The 22368-nt window shown below is 40.9% G+C and overlaps 1 protein-coding gene and 1 pseudogene across 2 annotated transcripts in view; one reads left to right on the forward strand and one right to left on the reverse strand.

Moving 5' to 3' along the window:
• The window catches only part of ENTPD7 (ectonucleoside triphosphate diphosphohydrolase 7), a gene marked incomplete at both ends in the record, with an annotated part of 36300 nt that extends 16241 nt beyond the window's left edge, over positions 1 to 20059 (forward strand). Inside the window, 8 exons of the mRNA XM_079711896.1 lie at positions 3019 to 3122; positions 4782 to 4838; positions 7229 to 7362; positions 11566 to 11732; positions 13843 to 14167; positions 16384 to 16469; positions 18162 to 18323; positions 19828 to 20059. Coding sequence (XP_079568022.1) covers positions 3019 to 3122; positions 4782 to 4838; positions 7229 to 7362; positions 11566 to 11732; positions 13843 to 14167; positions 16384 to 16469; positions 18162 to 18323; positions 19828 to 20059 — 1267 coding nt within the window. The remainder of the gene's footprint in view (positions 1 to 3018; positions 3123 to 4781; positions 4839 to 7228; positions 7363 to 11565; positions 11733 to 13842; positions 14168 to 16383; positions 16470 to 18161; positions 18324 to 19827) is intronic.
• LOC307070157 (receptor-binding cancer antigen expressed on SiSo cells-like) lies at positions 12770 to 13419 on the reverse strand (annotated as a pseudogene). Its single transcript has 2 exons — positions 13407 to 13419; positions 12770 to 13316 (listed from the first exon to the last, which is right to left on the reverse strand). The product of its transcript is annotated as a receptor-binding cancer antigen expressed on SiSo cells-like (transcript).
• Positions 20060 to 22368: the final 2309 nt, after the last annotated feature.

A 22368-nucleotide genomic window follows, 5' to 3' on the forward strand; every position in this document is an offset into this window, starting at 1 on the left:
GTAGGAGGGTCACCTGAGGGACTGGGTACCTGGGGGCTCTGGTAGGAATGGGGTTTTCTCTATAACTTTGCCTGGCTCCCTGGTGATAGTTGGTGCTACCTGCAAAGCTTAGCCTCCATTGCTTTAGACCACTTTTTTCAACCCCTGCTGGTTAAGTCTTTTCCACTTGACCTTGGCAGTTTAGCCTGGCTTCTTGCCACCTGATCCTTCTTCCTTCACTGAAAGAGGAGGAAGACAAAGAGGCAGCAGCTATGCTTAGGTCAGGCCCCTCCTTGTTTGTGATTTCTCCCTTTTGACACCTCCCTGACCCCTCCATACTTATTATGGTCTTGAGGTAGGAATGAGCTCCCTTAACTTGAGCACCCATCCTTCTGCAATGTTCACAGTCTCATAGTCATCGGGTATTTTTTATTAGCTTAAATGTTTTTCCTTGATAAATAGCAGTTCCCTTTTCCACAAAGTTTCATTTCATATACTTGGCCAACAGCAATGAAAACCTCTGCCATGTGTGTAGGGCTCCATTCTCCTTGTGCCAGACATGTATGTCAACACTTCTTCCAGTTGACTACTTTCCTTCTGCTCAGACACAGAGTTACTGGTTTACTGTTGAGAAGCAGATTATTTTATGTAGCCATTTGTCAATCTGAAAGGCCTTCTAGCTCCTTGTTTTCCCATACATCTTGGTCTTTAAATATTTTTTTTTGGTTTGTTTTTACTTATTTTTAAAACTAAAGTTTAAAATGTTATTGTAGAACCTTACATCATTAAAGGAAATCTTAAAATCAAAACAAAGAAGTTATAATTCTACTATCCTATCAAAACTGTTTCATTTGGTCCTATTCCTTTCTCTCTGTATATCTATGTGTAACTTCTACAAAATTGTAATCATACTACACGTGCAATTTAGAATTTTTGCTTTTGACATAAGTAATACATCATTCAAAATTTTAGAAACCATGTGAAGAGTATGGATGACATACGTGGTGCCACTTCACAGGGCTGTGAATGGACTAAGGTCTCACAAACAAGGAAAGAGGGTGGAGGACCAGAGAAAAAGCTGACTCAGAGGTCAAAAAGGCAGAGCCAACCAGCAGGGTGATGAAATGGCCATATTTTGACTGTCTGGAGCAAAGGAGAGGATTGCCTTATCTCCTGGCACTGCCCAGCCTTTCCTCTGTTTGTCAAAGAAGTTTCTATTTAAACAAAACCAACTATGTAGCTCCACCCCATTTGTCTAAGATGTTCCCTGTTATCATGGAAGCTCTGAATATTTTAAGAATTTTTAAAGAACTCGCCTTTAACTTGTTTTTTGGGTTTTTTTGTTTTGTTTTTTGGGGGTTTTTTTTGCGGTACGTGGGCCTCTCACTGTTGTGGCCTCTCCCGTTGCGGAGCACAGGCTCCGGACGCACAAGCTCAGTGGCCATGGCTCACCGGCCCAGTCACTCCGCGGCATGTGGGATCTTCCCGGACTGGGGCACAAACCCGTGTCCCCTGCATCGGCAGGCGGACTCTCAACCACTGCGCCACCAGGGAAGCCCTAACTTGTTTTTTGATCACCTCCTTTAATAATGCCAAGATCTACCCTGGGCTTATGAAATCATTGCTACCTCTAAGGTAGCTATAGTTGTTGACGTAAGTGTAACAATCACTGCAAGAACCTGTTTTGTGTAATTAATGCTTTGTTAATTTATTAGCATTTGTGAGCAATATTCAAAATGGGTTTGAATCCCCTGGACTGTATTTTGGATTTATTAGCACTAGGTTTTATTTTTTTGCCGAAGGCCTAGACTAACAGAATTTGTTCCACTGCCTTTTTAGTTTGTAATGGAAATACCTTTAAAGAATTACAAAGTGATAATTTAAGAAAAAAAAACTTTATTATGGGAAATTTCAAATGTATATAGAAGTAGAGAGAATGATGGAATGAATCCCCATTTACTTGCCACCCAGCTTCAACAATTGTCAACGTTTTGCCATAAATGTTTTTTTTAATAAAGAAACAATATTGAATTTTAGAAAGTGAAAGTTCTGTCCTATCCTGTGTAATACATGAAGAGTGTTTTGTTTATTAACATAAATTGAGATCATATTATATGTACTGTTTTGTAACCTGTTGGAACTCAAAATATATTGGACATCTTTTCATGTCAATACATGCAGATATAAATTGACCTCATTTCTTTTAACATCTGTGTACTATTACATTGCATGACTATACCATAAATTATTTAGCCGGTCACTACTGATGTACGTGCATTTAGGTTATTTCCAGTTTTTCATTGTTATAAATAATGCTGTAGTATTTTTTCTCTTTGTATTCTTATCTGATGATTTCATTGCAATAAATGTCTTAAAATGTAGTTGCTGGGGGCTTCCCTGGTGGCGCAGTGGTTGAGAGTCCGCCTGCCGATGCAGGGGACGCGGGTTCGTGCCCCGGTCTGGGAGGATCCCACATGCCGCGGAGCGGCTAGGCCCGTGAGCCATGGCTACTGGGCCTGCGCGTCCAGAGCCTGTGCTCCGCAACGGGAGAGGCCACAGCAGTGAGAAGCCCACGTAATGAAAAAAAAAAAAAAAAAAAAAAAAAAAAAAAAATGTAGTTGCTGGGTCAAAGGTTAAGCACATGAAAATTTTTTTTTTTTTTTTTTTGCGGTACGCGGGCCTCTCAGTGTTGTGGTCTCTCCCGTCGCGGAGCACAGGCTCCGGACGTGCAGGCCCAGTGGCCATGGCTCACGGACCCAGCCACTCAGCGGCATGTGGGATCTTCCCGGACCGGGGCACGAACCCGTGTCCCCTGCATCGGCAGGCGGACCCTCAACCACTGTGCCACCAGGGAAGCCCACTTTTGAGTAATTTTAAACCTTTGAAATCTCGAAGGGGGTACCAAACAGAAGCAGGGATCAAGTGTCTTGGGTAGATGAACAGTGAGGTCTAACAAGGCTAAGTAGAAGGTCAAGTTGAGGTTGTTTGTGAGAAGAGAGTTTAACCATTAACTCTTAGGTTTTTTGTTCTTTCTTGCAGGAAGCAGTTGGCTATCTTGGCTGACCTAGTGAAAGATTTACCTCTGGAGTTTGACTTCCTCTTTTCTCAGTCTCAGGCAGAAGTGATCTCTGGGAAGCAGGAAGGTATTGGGCCTTGAGGAGTAAAAGCTTGCACTTGGGGTTTGTAGTTTTGGGGTGAAGTTGAATGCATGTTCTCATGTAGCCCAAATGTGGCCTGTATGATGAATTATGTTTCCATTTCTTGAAAAACAGAAAATCTTTTGTCTTCTAGTTGCAGTTCACATAAAGGAAAAGATTCACCTTTTTCAATCTCAGTATTGCCTTTTTCAGTCCTAAAATTCCCGTTTGGTTTTACTCCATTTCTTTGCTGAGACTTTCTATCTTTCCATTCATTGGAAGACTGCTCTTATTTCCTGGCTGTATAGCTGCTTTATTTGATAATTCCAACACCTGTGTCATCTCAGGGTTGGCATCTTTTCCCTTGAGATTGGAAAGGTTGAGATCTTCCTAGTTCTTTGTATGACAAGTCATTTTATATTGTATCCTGGATATTTTGAATATTACATTGTTAGACCCTGGGTCTTGTTTCAATCATAAAGAGAATGTTAATTTTTGTCTTAGTAGACTGGTTAGGTTCAAGCCTTAAGTTCTCACCTGCCTTCTGTGGGCTGTGATTCTGTTGATTCATTTTTCAAAGCTTTGGCACGGCTACTTGGATTTGTCCCATGTGTGTGCCAGCCAGTGGCCAGTCTGAACCTGGGCACAGCCCATACAAATGTGTTGACTAGCCAGTATGTCAGTTCTCAAAAGCTTTGATATGTTGTTTAGAGTCAGATCATGCATGTGAGCCCAGGAGTTCCTACACCAGTTTATTCCCCGCTCTCCACAGTCTCCCCAATACTTTCTGGTTCCCTGAGGTTCACGTTCATGGTCCTTAGGTCAGAAAGCCAGGGATTTAATTTGCCCACTCTGCCATGCATTTCCCATGACTGCATCTGTAGCCAAGGCTAAGTGATAGAGGACAGAGGGAGAAAAAAAAAGCAATAGGGATTTGCCCCAGCTCTTGAGGCTGTAGCTCCTATGGTCAGAAAGAAGGATTCACATCCCTCAGAGGTTTAGGCATCTACCCAGTCTCTACCTCTGCTGTTGCAGGATTGCCTGGGGTAGGAGAGAACAGAATTTTTAAAAAAGCAGGGAATTTCTCACCACTCTTTCTGAACCTTTGGAGTCCCCTTTTCTGATCCTTGGACCACAAAGCAAGGTCTTGAAGTTCTTTCTGTCCACATCTGGTGTGTACTTTTGTATTTCAAGCTGATTTTGAGTCCAGGCCAGGCAGTATCTGAGGGGAAAAATGGGAAACTCACTGTGGTTTTGGTGGTACTTTAAAGTCTGATCTCTGTCCCAGTGTGCCCACTACCATTTACTTTCAGAGTTCTCAGAAAGCTGCTCCATATATTCTATCCAGAGTTTACACTTGTGGTCAGTGGGGAGACAGGGTGAGTGTGCTTGCCCAGAACTAGAACTCCAAGATTTTTTATCTTTTAACATTTATTTTTATACATTAATTCCTATTCATTGTAGGAAATTTAGAAAATGCAAATAATTTTAAAAGGGAAAAACATCACAAGATAAAAGATTTTAAATTCATACACTGAGAATGTGGAATAAAATACTGTTATCACTTTTTTTCCAAGAAAAGGAGGAAAAGAGCAGCCCTGGGAGAGGTATATATATGCTATAGCAGTAGAGAATTAAGCAAGGGCTTTTATATTTCTTACTTAGGGGTTTATGCATGGATTGGAATCAACTTTGTTTTGGGAAGATTCGACCATGAGGATGGTGAGTAGTATTGTCTTCTTATGACAGTTCTAAGGGCTGAACGTTTATGTCATAACCTATCAGTAGCATGTAAGTGCTAATTTTGAGTTTTCTTTCTTTTTTCAAAACTTAAGATGCTTCATTTCCCAGTCCTAATTTGCTTTCTTTTATTTCTTTTTAACTTTTTAATATTCAAAAGTTTCAGGCATTCACAAAAGTAGAGTAATTAATAAAATGAACCTCCATGAACCCATTACCTAGTCTCAATAGTTATTAACAATTTGCCATTGTTTTGTTCCCACACTCCTTCCATACAACACAGGTTTTTTTCCCTACTGGATTTTTTTAAAAATATCTTTATTGGAGTATAATTGCTTTACAATGTTGTGTTATTTTCTGCTGTAACCCTACTGGATTTTTAGAAGCAAACACCACACATAATTACTTTGTCTTCATGTACTTCAGTAATACCTCTAATAGATGAGTTTCAAAACAAACAAACAGAAATATCCACAGTTCCATTTTTATTTGATTTTTTTCTTTTTTTTTTTTTTAATTTTTTTGCTGCACCATGCCATGCAGCTTGTGGGATCTTAGTTCCCCAACCAGGGATTGAACCTGGGCCCTCAGCAGTGAAAACATGGAGTCTTAACCACTGGACAGACAGGGAATTCCCCCTCAGTTCCATTTTTTAAACTTAACAAAGTTAACAATTCCTAATATCATGTATTGATAACCATCTCATACACAGGTAGAGAGTTCCCCGATTGTATCAAGAATATTTATTTGTAGTTGTTCAGATCAGAATCTGAACATAGATCACAAATTATATTTGATTGATAGGTCTCTTTTAATCTATAATAGTTAACCTTCCTGCCCCCCAACTCTTTTTTCCAAATCATTCAACAACAACAACAACAACAGCAAAAACCCAACAACCAAAAAACAACCAAATCTGGGTCACTTGATGGAATGAATTTGCCACATTCTGGATTTGGTTGACTGAATCTTTGTGGGATCTTTAACATGTCTTTCATCCCCTCCCCCGCTTTTGTTCTGTAAACTGGAGGTTAGGTATAGAAGCTTGATTAGACTCAGATTCAGTTCTTTTGGCAAGAATAAATCATAGGTGGTGCTGTTTCCTGCTGTATCACATCAGGAGTTTTGTAATATCTGGTTGTCTTACTTTTAGTCATGTTAAGACTGAACAGGTGTTCAGGGTTCAGGTATTGTCTGATCTGATCTGTTATAAAATTTTTCCATCCACTTTTCACCTAATGGTTATAGCAGCCAATTGTGATCGTTACTTAGATTTGTTTTCTCATTAGAGGTTGCAGAATGGTGATTTTTCTAATTCTGTCATTCTTTCTGCATTTAACAGTTAGGATTTTTATATAATGAAATTTTCTTCATTAGCCATTTGGTTATCCTGAAATATAGTTCCTATGGGAAAGACAGAATGAACCCTTGATTCTTTGCTTTTATTTATCAAGTTTTTGAATAATGAGCTGGTGTCCTAGCAACTTCCGAAGGTAACCAGTGAATTTTTTTTTTCAGTATCCTTATGAACTTGCAGATTTTAATTTATTTGATGCATTGCAGTCCATCACATCATTCTTCTTTTTGGTGCTCAAATTTTACCATCATTGGCCGGTAGGAGCCAACCTTTAAGTTGGCTCTTGTACCCTTTTAACATGATCCCAGTAGTCTTTTCTGTTTCCCTGGCATATGGGCATACCATGGTATTCTATGCTCATCTTGTATTTTTTCTACTCTTAGACCCTAGCATCAGCCATTTTTTTAAGGAGCCCTTGTTTCTTTTAGTGGAAAATGATGTTTAGAGATTGTGGTCTAGACAACAGCAATGCTCATTGCTCCTGGATTATCATCGCTTCTAGGCCTTTTCAGTGGACAGCTAGGAAATGTGTATTTTTTAAAAAAGAAAAATAAATCATGATCTCATAGTGATAGTACTAAATCATATTTAAGATTATAAGATTACTGTTTAACTTCTTTGATTTTATATTAAAATCAAATCCTTTTTCTCTTTTGCTGAATATTCCTAAAGCTATTTACATAAACATTTATTTAACTTTATTTCATAATATATGTTTAATTGTTTAAAAATAATAATACCCATAATGTATTACCAATAAAACTACTGGAATGCAGTTTAAGTTATTTGTTTCTTTTGTCATTAAGATATATTCTACAAGAGATACATAGTCAAAATAACCATGTTTTAAGTCACTTAAAGTAATTCTTCTCTGTATAATATATAGTTGGTACAGTTAGATTAATTTATCTCAGTTTGCTTTCAGTTTTTTAAGGGATTTCTGGGTTTTTTTTCCCTTTAAACTTAATTTTGGCTTTTAATTACTAGACCCCTTCTGTTCCCTTATTTATTTCAGAATCAGATGCCGAGGCTCCCCAGGAATTGGCAACAGGACGCAGAAGGACAGTAGGGATACTGGATATGGGAGGAGCCTCTCTCCAAATTGCTTATGAAGTTCCTACCTCAACTTCTGTCCTTTCTCCACAACAGGTATTTTACCTTTTGGGGGAATTCAGTGGCTAGGAATGCCAGTCTTTGAGAAGGAAGGGCACTATGTTTGGACTTAGACCAAATGGCCTGGGTCCAAATGTTGGTTCAGATCATTGCTAGCTTGTGTTATCTTGGGTTGGTTACCTCTCTGAGCCTCAGTTTCCTCGTGTGTAAAAAGAGAATAATAATAGTATCTACTCCATAAAGTTGTGAGGATGAAATAATACCACGTGTATAAAGCACTTAGCAAGCTGCCCAGCATGTAATAACGTTTAATACATTTTAGCAATTATAACTATACTACTTATCTAGAAGAGTTGCCTGAGGATTAAACATGATAATATAAATCCTGGAGTACAGTATTTGTTACATACTTGTTAATTAAATGTTATTCCCTTTCCTTTACTGATGATTCCATGCTTGTGCTTCTGTTATTCCTTACCTGACTAGAATGTAAAAATGTATTTTGAGGGAGAAGTTTCATCACACAGAGGAAAAAGAAATAAAACATTTTTTAGCACCTAGTATGTGCAAGAAATAAGACATGTTACACTGCCCCCAAAAGCTTGTAATCTATCAGTGGAGACAGCCTGTGATAACAGGCAGACCATGACAGTGTTGTAATTTGATCTAAACCAGGGTTTCTCATCATTGGCACTACTGGCATTTTGGGCTGAATAAGTCTTTGTTGTGGAGGGCTGTTCTGTGTATTATATGATGTTTAGCAGCATCCCTGGCCTCCATCAGGTGCAGCAACGCCCGTACTTCCCCCAAACTCCCAGTTTTGACAATTAAAAGTATCTTCAGACATTGCCAGATGCCCCTAGGGGTGCAAAATCACCTCTGGTTGAGAACCTTGGGTCTAAACAGAGAGCCACAGCAATGTGGGAACTGGCAGGGTCAACCCCATTTGCAAAGGCTTGAATAGGAGCCTTCCATGCTGCCTTCGTGGAAAGTAAGGTATTTACCTGGGCCTTGGATGATAGTAGGCTTTTGCATAGTGGAGGTTGAGGGAAGGCCATCTGCATGGAGGTGACAGTATTCACAAAGGCACAGCAAGCAGCAAAGAGCCCAGAAGGTCCAGGTAATGATGAATAGCCTGTTGCAGTATGGGATTTTCAAGTGTGGTAATAGGGAAGGCTGGGAAGATAAGATGAAGTTAGATCATAAGGAGTCTTAGGTGTCATGCTAGGGGATTTGGCTTTTTTATCTGTAGACAGTGGGGAACCAGCAAAGGTTTTTGAGTAGGGCAGTCATATGGGCCTAAGTTTCATCATCTGTGAAATAATTAAACTCTGAAGGTCCCCAGCTCTGAATTTTGTGACTATGTTAATTGTGTGACTGAGTTCCAATCTATTTTTTTTTCTTTTTTTTTTTTCTTTTAAAGTGAAATCTTTGCTTATCTGCTGGTGCCTGACTTACGTCCTCCTCTATGTGACAGAGGATGTCACAAGCCTGTATCTGACATTTATTTATTTATTTATTTTTACTGTGTTGGGTCTTTGTTTGTGTGCAAGTGCTTTCTCTAGTTGCGGCAAGTGGGGGCCACTCTTCATCGTGGTGTGCGGGCCTCTCACTATCGCGGCCTCTCTTGTTGCAGAGCACAGGCTCCAGACGCGCAGGCTTAGTAGTTGTGGCTCAGGGGCCTAGTTGCTCCGCGGCATGTGGGATCCTCCCAGACCAGGGCTCGAACCCGTGTCCCCTGCATTAGCAGGCAGATTCTCAACCACTGCGCCACCAGGGAAGCCCCCCAATCTATTTTTTAAGAAAATAATTTTGGTGTCAGGAGAAAAAACTGTAGGTCGGGGAACCTTGGGTGAGAAGTGCTAAAGAGCTAAACTAGACAGTGTAAGTGGAAATGGAAGGGAGGGGACAGATTTCAAGGGATATTTTGGAGTAAAAAAACAGTGTAATGTGGTGATGTGGGTAGGGCAGAAAGGGATGGCCAGATGCTGAGGGTCCAGCTTAGGTAACTGAAAGGGTGAAGAACCTAGTCACTGAGAGAGAGAGACTACAGGGGAGAGGGCAGGGTTGATGCTAAGCACACAGGTATGGTTTGGATGAGAGTATCTTTCTGGTCTCTAGCTCTGAAGTCCTATCACCAAGCAGTTCAGTTTTGGGTATGTTGAAAATGTGGGTTTGGCACTCAGAAGAGATTGTCTGTGGTGGGGTTGCAGATTTGGGGAACTAGGTTATGAGACTGTTTAGTCTATATTTGTTAGTATGTATTCAACAGGTAAAATGAAGGCATGGTTCTGATACTAAGGAATAGGTGACAGGTGGCATTGAGCCTTAAAGTCTTAAACAAATGGCTTTTTGTGTGTGTGCAGACTTAGAAAGCAACACTGGTATAGAAAGTATATTTGCAAGCAACAAATTAGATGTGTACATAGCAATATAATGGATCTTTGTGCTTAGTAAAGAAAGGAAAGAAACAAAGAGACATAACACAATAGCACTTTAAACATTTTAAATAATCCTAAATACCTAATTTTTTGTACCGTTCACAAAGTTGTGCAATCACTACTGTCAAATTCCAGAACATTTCATCACCTCAAAAAGAAGCCCCACGGGCTTCCCTGGTGGCGCAGTGGTTGAGAGTCCGCCTGCCAGTGCAGGGGACGCGGGTTCGCGCCCCGGTCTGGGAGGATCCCACATGTCGCGGAGCAGCTGGGCCCGTGAGCCATGGCCGCTGAGCCTGCGCGTCTGGAGCCTGTGCTCTGCAATGGGAGAGGCCACAACAGTGAGAGGCCCGCGTACCGCAAAAAAAAAAAAGCCCCATATTCATTAGCAGTTACTCACCATTCCCCTCTCCCCTGCCCTGACAACCATTAATCTACTTCCTGTCCCTATGGATTTGCCTATGGAACCATAAAATATGTGGCCTTTTATGTCAGGCTTCTTTCATTTAGCAAAAGTTTTCAAGGCTTATCCATGTTGTAGCAGATATCAGTACTTTATTCCCTTTTTGGCTGAATAGCATTCCATTGTGTGACCATGGCACATTTTGTTTATCCATTCATCAGCTGATGGACATTAGGTTGTTTCCAGTTTTTGGCTATTATGGATAATGCTGCTATGTACACATTTTTGTGTAGACATGTTTTCAGTTTTCTTGCGTATATACCTAGGAGTGGAATTGCTGGGCACAGTAGCATTTTCAGAAATTTAAAATAAATACATTCAAAACAATCCCATTTTGCAACAATACATACAAACAAATACTACATATTAAGCACATTAGAATGGTTGCCAGAATGGCAGGAGCCAGAATGGCAGTGAGTATGAGGATAAAAGAAAGTAAATAAATAAAACAAAAGTGGGGCTTTGCCATGATAGTGTGCCATGAACTGAGGAATATGACTAATTCAGCCTCTGTACCTGAAGTCAAAAAACCCCACAAAAACAGAGGTACAATAAAATTGAACTTTTCTAATCCTCAAATCTGTCACAGGGAATATTAAGGCATCTTGAATAGTTTTAGAAAAAGCCATAGAATAGATCTCATTATGATCTCTCAAATTCCTTAAATTTATTTTTGTCAAAGGATTTGTTTTTTCTTTTTGGGTGAAGTAGAAAAAGATAGCAAAGGGAGACACACCAGGCTTCTGCCTCAAAAAACTATGTGCCTCCGGACTTTTTTTTTTTTTTTGCGGTACGCGGCCCTCTCATTGTTGTGGCCTCTCCCGTTGCGGAGCACAGGCTCCGGACGCACAGGCTCCAGACGCACAGGCTCAGCGGCCATGGCTCACGGGCCCAGCCGCTCTGCGGCACGTGGGATCCTCCCGGACCGGGGCACGAACCCGTGTCCCCTGCATCAGCAGGCGGACTCTCAACCACTGCGCCACCAGGGAAGCCCCCGGATTTTTTTTTTTTTTATTATAAAAATAGTACATTCCCATTTTGGAGAACTGGAAAATCAGAAAAGTACACGCCAGATAATGACATCACCTGTAATGATTCTACCTTCTATCTAACTACAGAAAGTATTTTAGTCTCTAATTTGTTATTTAGTCTCTGATTTGTTCCTTTTTGTGTAGTCTTGTCATTTTATGTCTTTGTTTAAATTAATACTGTGAGGATGAAAGAATGCTACAAGACGTTTTAAAGAGTAGTCATAGCAGATGAAATCTAGTGTATTAGCAATGTCATACCTTTCTAGAAGTCAACCACAAGTAAAGTTCCCTTTACATCGTATTACAGGAAGAAGCTGCGAAGATCTTGCTGGCCGAGTTCAACCTGGGCTGTGATGTGCAACACACTGAACATGTGTATAGGGTTTACGTCACAACCTTTCTGGGATTCGGGGGCAACTTTGCCCGGCAGCGCTATGAAGACCTTGTGATGAATGAAACTCTTAACAAAAACAGGTATGTTTGACATGGGATCTGTGATTCTGAAATAGAATGTTATCAGGCTGCAGATATTAGGAAAAAATGGTTACATCCTACTAGATAGATACGTCCTTGCTTCCTCCTTTCTGACCACCCCTGCCAATGGGGTAGCATCTTTTAGAGACCCTCTATTAGTAGTCCCACTTGATCTGCTTGAGAGTGCCTTCTAATCTTGTTATTAGGACTCAAAAATGTACAGTGGCTTAGTGGTGACTTCTTGCTGTGCCCATCTTCAGATATGGTATCACAGGATAAGTGAGATCAATTAAGTCACCAATTTAAATTGTGCAGTGTAATGTAGCTCCTGTAAATTCATTCTATCAATACATGGAAGTGCGCAGGACATGTTTGCTGAATTACAGTGGAGTTGCATCTTATGTGGGACTTAAGGTTCCATAGTGTGCATAAAAGATTAAAACCATCTTAATCAAAATTAGCCTTTAAAATAGTAGTTAAAATTAGCCTTTAAAATATTCTCTTTCAGTCCAGAATAGACATTTTTTCCTCCAGCATTGGACAGACCACTGATTCTTCATTTGTGTACCAGATGAAGTATTTAGACCATAATGTACAAATAGTTGTGGGTTTTTTAGCATTTAAAATTATTTTTATCATTATGCACATTAAAGGAAAGCATAATAGAGAGCAGAGTTCTTTTCCACCATAAAACTATTTACCCCCATTTGTTTAGCTGGAAACAGTGGCTTGAAGAGCTACTGGTTTATCCCATTTGTAATAATTTCTCTACAGTAGTCAATTGTCTTATATTGGGAGCATGTTAAAGAAAATATTGTCTCATAAGTCTTTTTTGTTTTTCTGAGTCTAAACTCCTAAGAGTTCAAGGTGCTTTGGGAGAATCCTGTTATCTGGATGATTGATGAATGCATTAAAACCAAGCAGTGTGTTTGTATTCTGAAAGTACTCTTAAATCCATACAAATGTTTCTTGGGTTATGGAGTTCAGATCACTCCTGCTGACACTGTGGCATCTGAAGAACAATTACTGTGAAAGTTTCACACCAACTTCAGCCACTGTGCTTCCTCTTCCATTTCCTTCCTTTGTTGTTTTGCTGCTCTTTTATCTCTGTATCATGTTTTTTGCTGCCTCGGAAGAGGCTGCATCATCTTCTTCTCATGCATTGGTATTTTTTTTTTACCATGTATCTAAGTTACCTAGTTCAGAAGATTGATTATTCATCTTGTGTATCTGCTAATCTATAGAGAAACCTGTGCTTCCTGGGATGTTAAAACTTAATGTTTCTCTCTTTTTAATAATTTTCTGAGTTTTCCTTATAGGTGGTGTCACATCTTTAAAGTAGGTTCCACTTGTTCCAAAGCATTTTGTTGTGTTGCCACATTCCCATTCCCTCCTTCAATCTCTACACTTGTGGGTGCATCTTCATCCCAGGAAGTCCACTCTTCAACATTTGTCTTAGGAACTGATGAATAATTAACTGTGTAGTTGGCCAAGTTATTTGGTCTCTACTTAATTTCCATCTTTGGCCAGATCTGCATATTAATCTCTTTAGGAATGAGAATACTGTTGCTAGACAAGTACAGACTTAAATTAACCAGAGCTATGTGATGGCCGTGGTGGGAATCAAAACCTGCCCCTCCCTTCCCCCTCAGAGCTGGGCATGTACTCAGTCACTTTTGCCACCCATCGCCACTGCATCACTGCCATGGTCCCCGCCTCAGGACACTCCTCAGCCCTTCCCACTTCCCCTCCTCCTAATTGTTTTTTTAAACATTAGAATTGCGCTCAGAATGGTGAGATCTTTTCACTTTTAACAGGCAAATGGGAATGAAGACCAGAGGGAGAACAGCAGATTCACATCTCCAATTTCACTATACATTGGGAAATATACATGTTGACTAAAAGGTCGAACAAAATCACTGCCATATTTCTTTCTTTTTCTAAATTGAATTTGCATAATTTAAATGTTCATGTGACACAACTACGTGGTACCACTCCATCCTTGTTTTTAGGGGTGTCATGTAGAAGAATAACAAGACATCTGGGAAGCATCTCAGAGGAGGCTGAGTACAGTAGTGATGTGTTTTGTTTGTTTTTGTCATTGTGACAGGTTGCTGGGCCAGAAGACAGGTCTGAGTCCCGACAATCCATTTCTAGATCCCTGTCTGCCTGTGGGACTCACAGATGTGGTGGAAAGGAACAGCCAGGTCCTTCATGTCCGAGGAAGAGGGGACTGGGTGGCTTGTGGGGCCATGCTGAGCCCCCTGTTGGCTCGCTCCAGCACCAGCCAGGCCTCGCTGAATGGCATCTACCAGTCACCCATTAACTTCAACAACAGCGAGTTCTACGGTTTCTCCGAGTTCTTTTACTGTACAGAGGATGTGTTACGCATCGGTGGCCGCTACCATGGGCCAACATTTGCCAAGGCTGCTCAGGTAAATTATTAATAATAAAGTGACTCATCCTGGCAGCAGCCATTTATTGTACGACTAACTTTGTACCAGATGCCGTGCGAAGGGCTTTGCATGCATGATCTCACTGGATTCTTGGCAGGAGCCCTGTGAGCCCTCATTTTACAGATGAGGAGGTGGACTTAGAGAAGTTAAGGAACCTGCTGTGCTATACTGCCTTCTAATTAATTAAGCTTAGGTTTCCATGGGTGTCCTATTACCCAGATTATCACCCAGGTCTAATATTGTCATGGTGGTTAATGGTTTTTCCTCCAACTTTCCAATAGTCTTAATTAATGTTTGTGGCCAAAAGTGTCATCTCCAGGTATTTTTCCCTTACTGGTTGTTCCCAGGTGTAATGTGCTTTTGGAGATGATGTCACACAGGTGGGCAAGTCCACTTTCATTTTCTTACCTTGAGTTTTAAGAGGCCAGGATGGTATAGGGTCACTTAGAATATTAAAAAGATGTTGCAAAAAGCAATGATAGTGCATTTAAATTGCAAAAGAAGTAAACATACACTTAGAGCACATTTAGGACTTAAGCATCTTATAGGTTTAAAGCATTAGTTATTTGGACAGGTAAAAGTTTAGCTAGCTTTCTACAGTGTCTGCTTTAATTTGGATTCATCTCTTTTTAATTTTTGTATATCTGTCTCTTTTATCAGAAAAATTTATGGGGAGATCTGTCCTCTCTTATATTTCTTATTCTTTCCCTTCTGCTTTCTTAGAATTCTCTAAGGTTCGCTTGGTATAAGGCTTCCAAAAGGAATAATATCTGCAGTGTTTGTACTATTCTGTTCTCTAAAGGCAGTCCCTAAGAAATATTGAGGAAAACCTGGTTTGTATTTGCCCTTGCCTCTAGGAATACCCTCATATTCCCTTTCCTTTCCAGCATCCCCTAAGTGTCCATAGCCTGAATCTTTCTCTCATTTTAAAACTTCCTCAAATCCTATTCCCTTGAACATCAAAGGGCTCAAGTTATTACTTGCCCAAACTGCTAGTGGCTTAATATGTTTTCTTTCCTAGGTAAAAGATGATTTTGTTTGCCCTTTTTTTTTTTTTTTAACTTTGACTCAACTGTTATCGTCCCAGTGACACCTTCCTTGGCCATCCTATACAAAATTGCAGCCCTCCCCAATATTACCTATTTCCCTTTCCTGCTTTATTTTTCCCATGAGCACTTACGTCATCTAACCCACTCTGTGTATGTATGTGTATATGTATATATGTATGCATGTATATTTGGTTATTGTCTGTCCCCCACCACTAGAAAGTAAGCTTCATAAGGAACGGAATTTTTGTCTGTTTTATTCACTGCTGGATCCCCCTGGCACCTAGAATAGCACCTGGCACATAGTAGACATGCAGGAAATGTTAGTTTACTAAACAAACCAAAAGGAATGATTCCTTTGGTGAGAATTACAACACAGAGGCAGGCCAGTGATAGATCTTTTTTTTTTAATAAATTTATTTTATTTATTTTATTTTTGGCTGCATTGGGTCTTCATTGCTGCAAGCGGGCTTTCTCTAGTTGCGGCGAGCGGGGACTACTCTTCGTTGTGGTGCGCAGGCTTCTCATTGCGGTGGCTTCTCTTGTTGCAGAGCATGGGCTCTAGGTGCGCAGGCTTCAGTAGTTGTGGCTCACGGGCTCTAGAGTGCAGGCTCAGTAGTTGTGGTGCATGTTGCTCCACGGCATGTGGGATCTTCCTGGACCAAGGCTTGAACCCGTGTTCCCTGCATTGGCAGGTGGAGTCTTAACCACTGTGCCACCAGGGAAGTCCCAGTGATAGATCTTTGACCATTTTCTGTTCCATCTGTTTGACCTACTCATGTCAGTCCTACGTAGGATAGAATGAAGCTCTGTTTGGCTTTTGATGTTGCTACTCCTGGTCCTAACCTTACCCATCTCTGAAGCCTAAGAGGCTCAGGAGCCATGTCAGGCAGGCTTCGTAGTGAACGTGGAGGCAATAGGAATAAAAAGGACTATTCCCAGGTCACTCAAGTCACTCAGTGGCCTGAGTTCAGGGACTTGCCTTGCCCAGGACCTGGCACTGTGTTTAGTGAATGAATATGCCATTTCTGTTTTCCTTTGTCAACTAGTAGCCCACAAGTAACTTTACAAATAGAACAGCTATGACTGTGGTGGAGTTACAGTTTGCCTCCCATTTCATGTTGCACCATTTCTCTGTGGTTGTTCCAGGATTACTGTGGCATGGCTTGGTCAGTACTCACTCAGAGATTCAAGAATGGCCTCTTTTCATCACATGCAGATGAGCATCGACTCAAGTAAGTAACTTCCTTTTCTCCCTTAGATGTGGCCTTAAAATGTATGAATGGGACTTCCTTGGTGGTGCAGTGGTTAAGAATCCGCCTGCCAATGTAGGGGACGTGGGTTCGAGCCCTGATCCGGGAAGATCCCACATGCCACGGAGCAACTAAGCCCGTGCACCACAACTACTGAGCCTGCGCCCTAGAGCCTGCGAGCCACAACTACTGAGCCCGCGCACCACAACTACTGAAGCCCACGCACCCTAGAGCCTGTGCGCCACAGCTACTGAGTCCACACACTGCAACTACTGAAGCTCATGCACTCTAGGACCCGCATGTCGCAACTATTGAGCCCCCGTGCTACAGCTACTGAAGCCTATGTGCCTAGAGCCTGTGCTCCACAACAAGAAAAGCCACCGCAATGAGAAGCCCAAGCACCGCGACAAAGAGTAGCCCCTGCTCACTGCAACTAGAGAAAGGCTGTGCGCAGCAATGAAGATGCAACGCAGCCAAAAAAATTAAATTAAATTAAATTTTAAAAAAAGTGTATAAACAATGAGTGAGAGAGAGCGAGTGATAGTACAGATTGGATTTTATGTTGAAGGAGAATTTGGTTATTTCAGATTTTGATTTTCTGAAGGGTAGAGGCCAAAATAGTGAGCTTATTTTAGTGAAGCCAAGGGAAACTGGTGGTTACCAAAAAGTGTTCTCTCCAAGTGGTTTTAAATCAAAAGTGGTGGTCTTTTTATTTTTAAATTTTTATTAAAATATCAAACATGCAGAAAAGTAGAAAGAACAGTAACAGAAACCCACGTGTAACTGTCACCCAGCTTCAACAAATATCAATATTTTGCCAGTTTGGTTCATCAGTCCTCCCATTTTGTAAATGTTTTAGTTAAAAAAAATTTAAACATAAACAAAAATAGAAAAGTATAATGAACTCCTGAATATCTGTCACCCAGCTTCTCCCCTAATAGCTGTCAACTTCCAGCCCTCTTGTTTCATCTGTTTTCCCACCCCACAATTCAGTCATTTTGAAGCAAATCCAAAACATCATATTTGTAGATATTTCAGCATTCTCCCTGAAGATAAGGGCTGTTAGAAAAAAAAAGAAAGAAAAAGAAAAGTAAAACGTACTCACAGTAGTGTTGTTACATTGCATAAAGGTGTTCTTCACTTTTGTGGTGAATGTTAACATAAAGGAAGCTCAGATTTGGCTCCACCTAGAGGTGAGGAAGGTGAAACGGGGAAAGAGAGGTCTTTTTGACATCTAGTGGGATTAGCAGAAAGCATTTGAGTTCTTTTTTTCTTTTTTTAAAAAAAAATTAATTTATTTTTATTTTTGGCTGCATTTGGTCTTCGTTGCTGTGCGCGGGCTTTCTCTAGTTGTGGCGAGCGGGGGCTACTCTTCGTTGCAGTGCACAGGCTTCTCATTGTAGTGGCTTCCCTTGTTGTGGAGCACAGGCTCTAGGCATGCGGGCTTCAGTAGTTGTGGCACACAGGCTCAGTAGTTGTGGCTTGCAGGCTCTAGAGCACAGGCTCAGGAGTTGTGGCGCACAGGCTTAGCTTCTCCGCGGCATGTGGGATCTTCCCAGATCAGGGCTCGAACTCACGTCCTCTGTATTGGCAGGCGGATTCTTAAACACTGCACCACCAGAGAAGTCCCTCTTTTTCTTCTTTAAAAAAAATTAATTATTTTTTGTCACACAGATATCAGTGTTTTAAGTCAGCTTGGATGTACCAAGTTCTTCATGAAGGATTCCACTTTCCCTATGACTACCCAAATCTGCAGACAGCCCAGCTGGTCTATGACCGAGAGGTTCAGTGGACACTGGGAGCCATTTTGTATAAAACACGCTTCTTACCACTCAGGTAAAGTGGACTGACCAAGCTGGCATCTTGAGCTTAGAGGATGTTAGTTGGTGCCTCAGAATAGGTTTCTTAAGTAACCTCCCCCTCAAAAAATAAAAAAAAAACCCCACCCAAACTCCCCTTATTACTGCCACGTGAAACTACTATTACTTACCAGGCATGTTGAAACAGAAAGAAGTCTGAGAATTATTGGTCTGGAGTATGTTCTTCTTTGCAATTTCAGGAATTCAGTGGTTTTTTTTGGCCATGCCGCGTGGCTTGTGAAATCTTAGTTCCCCGACCAGGGATTGAACCCACGCCCTCGGCAGTGAAACCGCCAAGTCCTAACCACTGGACTGCCAGGGAGTTCCCAGGAATTCAGTTTTGTTTATCTACAACAAATCAATCTTTAGAATTGAGCTCTTACTAACAACTTCTAAGATACTGACTGATGAACTAAAGTTACTCTGGAACTATCTTATCTGACTAGAGGACTGGGATATGTTGTTCCTATACAGCAATCTTTCCTAATGGGTAGAGTCACTCTAGAGATCATATCATTGACTTGGAAGGCTTTTTGGTGGGCCAGAATTAGAACAAAGGACCTGAGATGCTTTTAGTGGATGTCTTGCTCTTATGTACCGTAAGATATTTGGGATAATTTTTAGGTGCTCTCTCCTCTGGACTATTTCAAATAAACTAAGATGAACTCTTAACCTTTGGTGCCTGTTTCTTTAAACTCAATACAGAAGTCAGGCGGGTGAGAGAAGTGGGGAACTGGAGAGTATGTGCCCCAAACAAAAGGCTGATTAACGTCATGCAGAAGTGCTGTCCCAGCATCTGCCAGCTCTCCTTTGTCGAGAAGCCAGAAATTCATATTTTATATGTGGTCTTTCTGTTTGGAGATTCACATTTTTAAAAAACACTGCAGGTCAAACAGAATGAAAATGGATCTGGTATCTGGACCATGAGAGAAGGGCTTCTGTTCTAGACAGATCACTGCACTTAGGTTTACATGTCTATTTTTTCTTCGGTTTACAATACAATTGATTAAGTGACAGCTTTCTCTAGATAAATCCTAAATCCTCAGGAAGCACAGCAACTTTTTTTTTTTAAGGTTTAGATATACTCTGATTTCTTGATTAGATTCAGGGGCCACCCTACTCTCATTAGCACCATATTTACAAACTGTGTAGGCCAGGGTGGTATGGGGTCACTGTTAAGACTTATTTGACAGATGACCAGTCTTGTCTTACTGTTCATTTCTTTGGCTTCTAATTTTGCCCCCAGATTCTAGAGGGGGTAGGGCTGGGAGGCTCCCTCTAGGCCAGGGAAAGGAAGGTACAGAAGGAATCACACATACCAGCTCTGGGCCTGGGGACATGCTTCAGCTTTGCTTGCTCTGTGGAGCTGGTATTATAGCATGTTTACATGGATGGAGTAAATAGGTAAAACCACTGGCTCTTTTAAATCAGCATAAATATTTCTCTCCTAAACTAACATTTCTTTCCACCTTCTTCCATAGGGATCTACGGCAGGAAGGTGCCCGACAGGCCCATGGTAGCTGGTTCCGTCTCTCCTTTGTGTACAACCACTATCTTTTCTTCGCCTGTATCCTGGTGGTGCTACTGGCCATCATCCTGTACCTTCTGCGGCTACGCCGAATTCACCACCGACAAAGTCGAGCCTCAACCCCATTGGACTTACTGTGGATCGAGGAGGTGGTGCCCATGATTGGGGTACAGGTTGGGCCATGAGGCTGGACAGGTTCTAGGGGAACTCAAGTATTCAGAATTGCTGCCCATTGAATTCCACCACTTTCTGGTACTGGCCTCAGATGCTGCTTTGCCTGACTTTGTGGATATTTGGCCTTGAAATTTCTACTTTAATACCTACTTTAATTCATTCTCAATATCCAGGTCCTCTTCTCTGAGAGAAGCTGTAATTTAGTCTATGAAGAACTAAATGAGAGATTGGTGCTAACAAAGGGAACCAACTTTAGTCCAATTGAAGCATGCTTCTACTCCTTTATCTGAGTGATTTGGTGTGCTCCTGGGATCTAGACTTTTCTCCCCTTGCTTAAAGCTTGAAGTTTGGCATTGGGCACACTGGAAGTCTGGTTGAAACCAAACTTGGAGCGTCTGATTCAAAGCCGAAGACATTCTAGCAAATGCAGCAGCCCCTTCTTTCTCTGTAACAGAGATATCACTTATGTGGAGATCCACAGCCTTTAATAGGGATCCAAGATCTTTGCAGTTCAGCGGAACAAATAAGAATTTCCAGGCAACCAAAATAACACAGCTTCTTTGCTTACTCGACAAAAAAGCCATTGTGAGTGTGGTCCAAGATCCCTGACATACTGTTGCTGATGTTAGTTTGTGATTTTAAAAGGTTAGAACCCTTTCTAAATGAATGGTCCATTGATGATTTTAACAATATTTTATCTGATGCCTGGTAAGACCAGGATAGAAAATTTTTCCATGTCTATGTGCCTCACAGGCTGTTTGGGCATTAATTTTTCTTTTTTGAACCTTAAGTGTGCTTGTAGGGTTGGAGAAACTGTGATGGGAATTGGAGACCTAGATTTGTCTGGTTTCAGGTCACTGTCCTCTAGGCCTATTTTTATGAGTCCTTATGTGGGAAGATTCAAAAAAAAAGAGTTCCTTTATTTCACTGCTAAGATCAATATGTATTTTGGGAAGGGATGCATTTGGATTGTTTTTAAAGAAGGAAAGAACAGTATCAGGAGAGTGGACAAAGGCAATAAAATCCAAGCTCTTATTTATTAATGTTTTTTTTCTGAGAAACAGAAGTTCTCTCAGTTTGACTCTTGGAATATTTGAAAAGAAACAAATCCCAAACTTTGGAATAAACATAAATCTGTTAACCTGGCAACTTTCAGAATATTTCTTAAGAGATTTCTCAGTCATAAACAGCATTTCCATTAATGGGGAGAGAGGAAAAGCCATAGTAATTACATTTTTATCTCCTACCCTTCAGGAGCTTTGCTTTTTCTCTGCATTTAGCCTTCAAATTGCACAAGGATTTCTTTTTCATCCCCGTGGAACCTTCTTTATACGTTAATAACCATTCCTCTATGTAGCCTTAAATGTCCTGCCCAAGAATATGCTCTCAGAGTTAAAACAGATTTCCTTTTTGTCAGCTTTGAGTTCTAGGATTACATGAGTAGGGGAAAGGTCCTTGACTTTAAAGGGAAAAGAAAGTGGAATTCTTAAAAAATAAATTCCAGGGCTTCCCTGGTGGCGCAGCGGTTGAGTCCGCCTGCCGATGCAGGGGACACAGGTTCGTGCCCTGGTCCGGGAAGATACCACATGCCGCAGAGCGGCTGGGCTCGTGAGCCATGGCCACTGAGCCTGCGCGTCCGGAGCCTGTGCTCCGCAACGGGAGAGGCCACAACAGTAAGAGGCCCACGTACTGCAAAAAAAAAAAAAAAAAGAAAAGAAAAAAAAATAAATTCCATACTGGGAGCAGAAAGGAATTAAGTGCTTCACAAAACCAAGAAAAATAAATCCAAATCCTCTTAGAAATAAAATGGGTTGAAAATAAGTATACTGACTCTTGGTTGGTAGGTGAAAAGATCATGAGTCTTGAATTGTTTTCAAATTAGATAAAAATGGTTCCAGCAAAGAGTCTTACAGGTTCCTTTGGAAGTACTTTTTACTTTTCATTAGGGCTTATGTCACAGCAGTTTCCTTTAATTTTTAAGGTTTCTAAATTGCCTTGATTTTCTTTGACTTCTTATCTTTGTACTGTGAGTGACCCCTTGCCTTATGAATGCTGCTTATAAATAATGTCATAATAAGTTTTGCTAGCCATTGCCTACTCAGGTAACTCTTTTCCCCTCACCTTGGTTTCCAAATACTATTTTTGGTCTTCTTGTGTGATCTAGTGAAAGATATCAAAAGCTGCCTAGTTGGCTAACAGTGATCACATTTGTATGCTCAGAATGAAACTGAAGCATGGAGGAGGTGGTGATTAGTCCAATCTAATTAGCTCAAAACTTATTCTTCATCCTGGCTATGATAATAGCTACCATTTGCAAAGC

This window comes from Hyperoodon ampullatus (genome assembly GCF_949752795.1).
Source record: "Hyperoodon ampullatus genome assembly, chromosome: 1".
NCBI lineage: Eukaryota > Metazoa > Chordata > Mammalia > Artiodactyla > Ziphiidae > Hyperoodon > Hyperoodon ampullatus.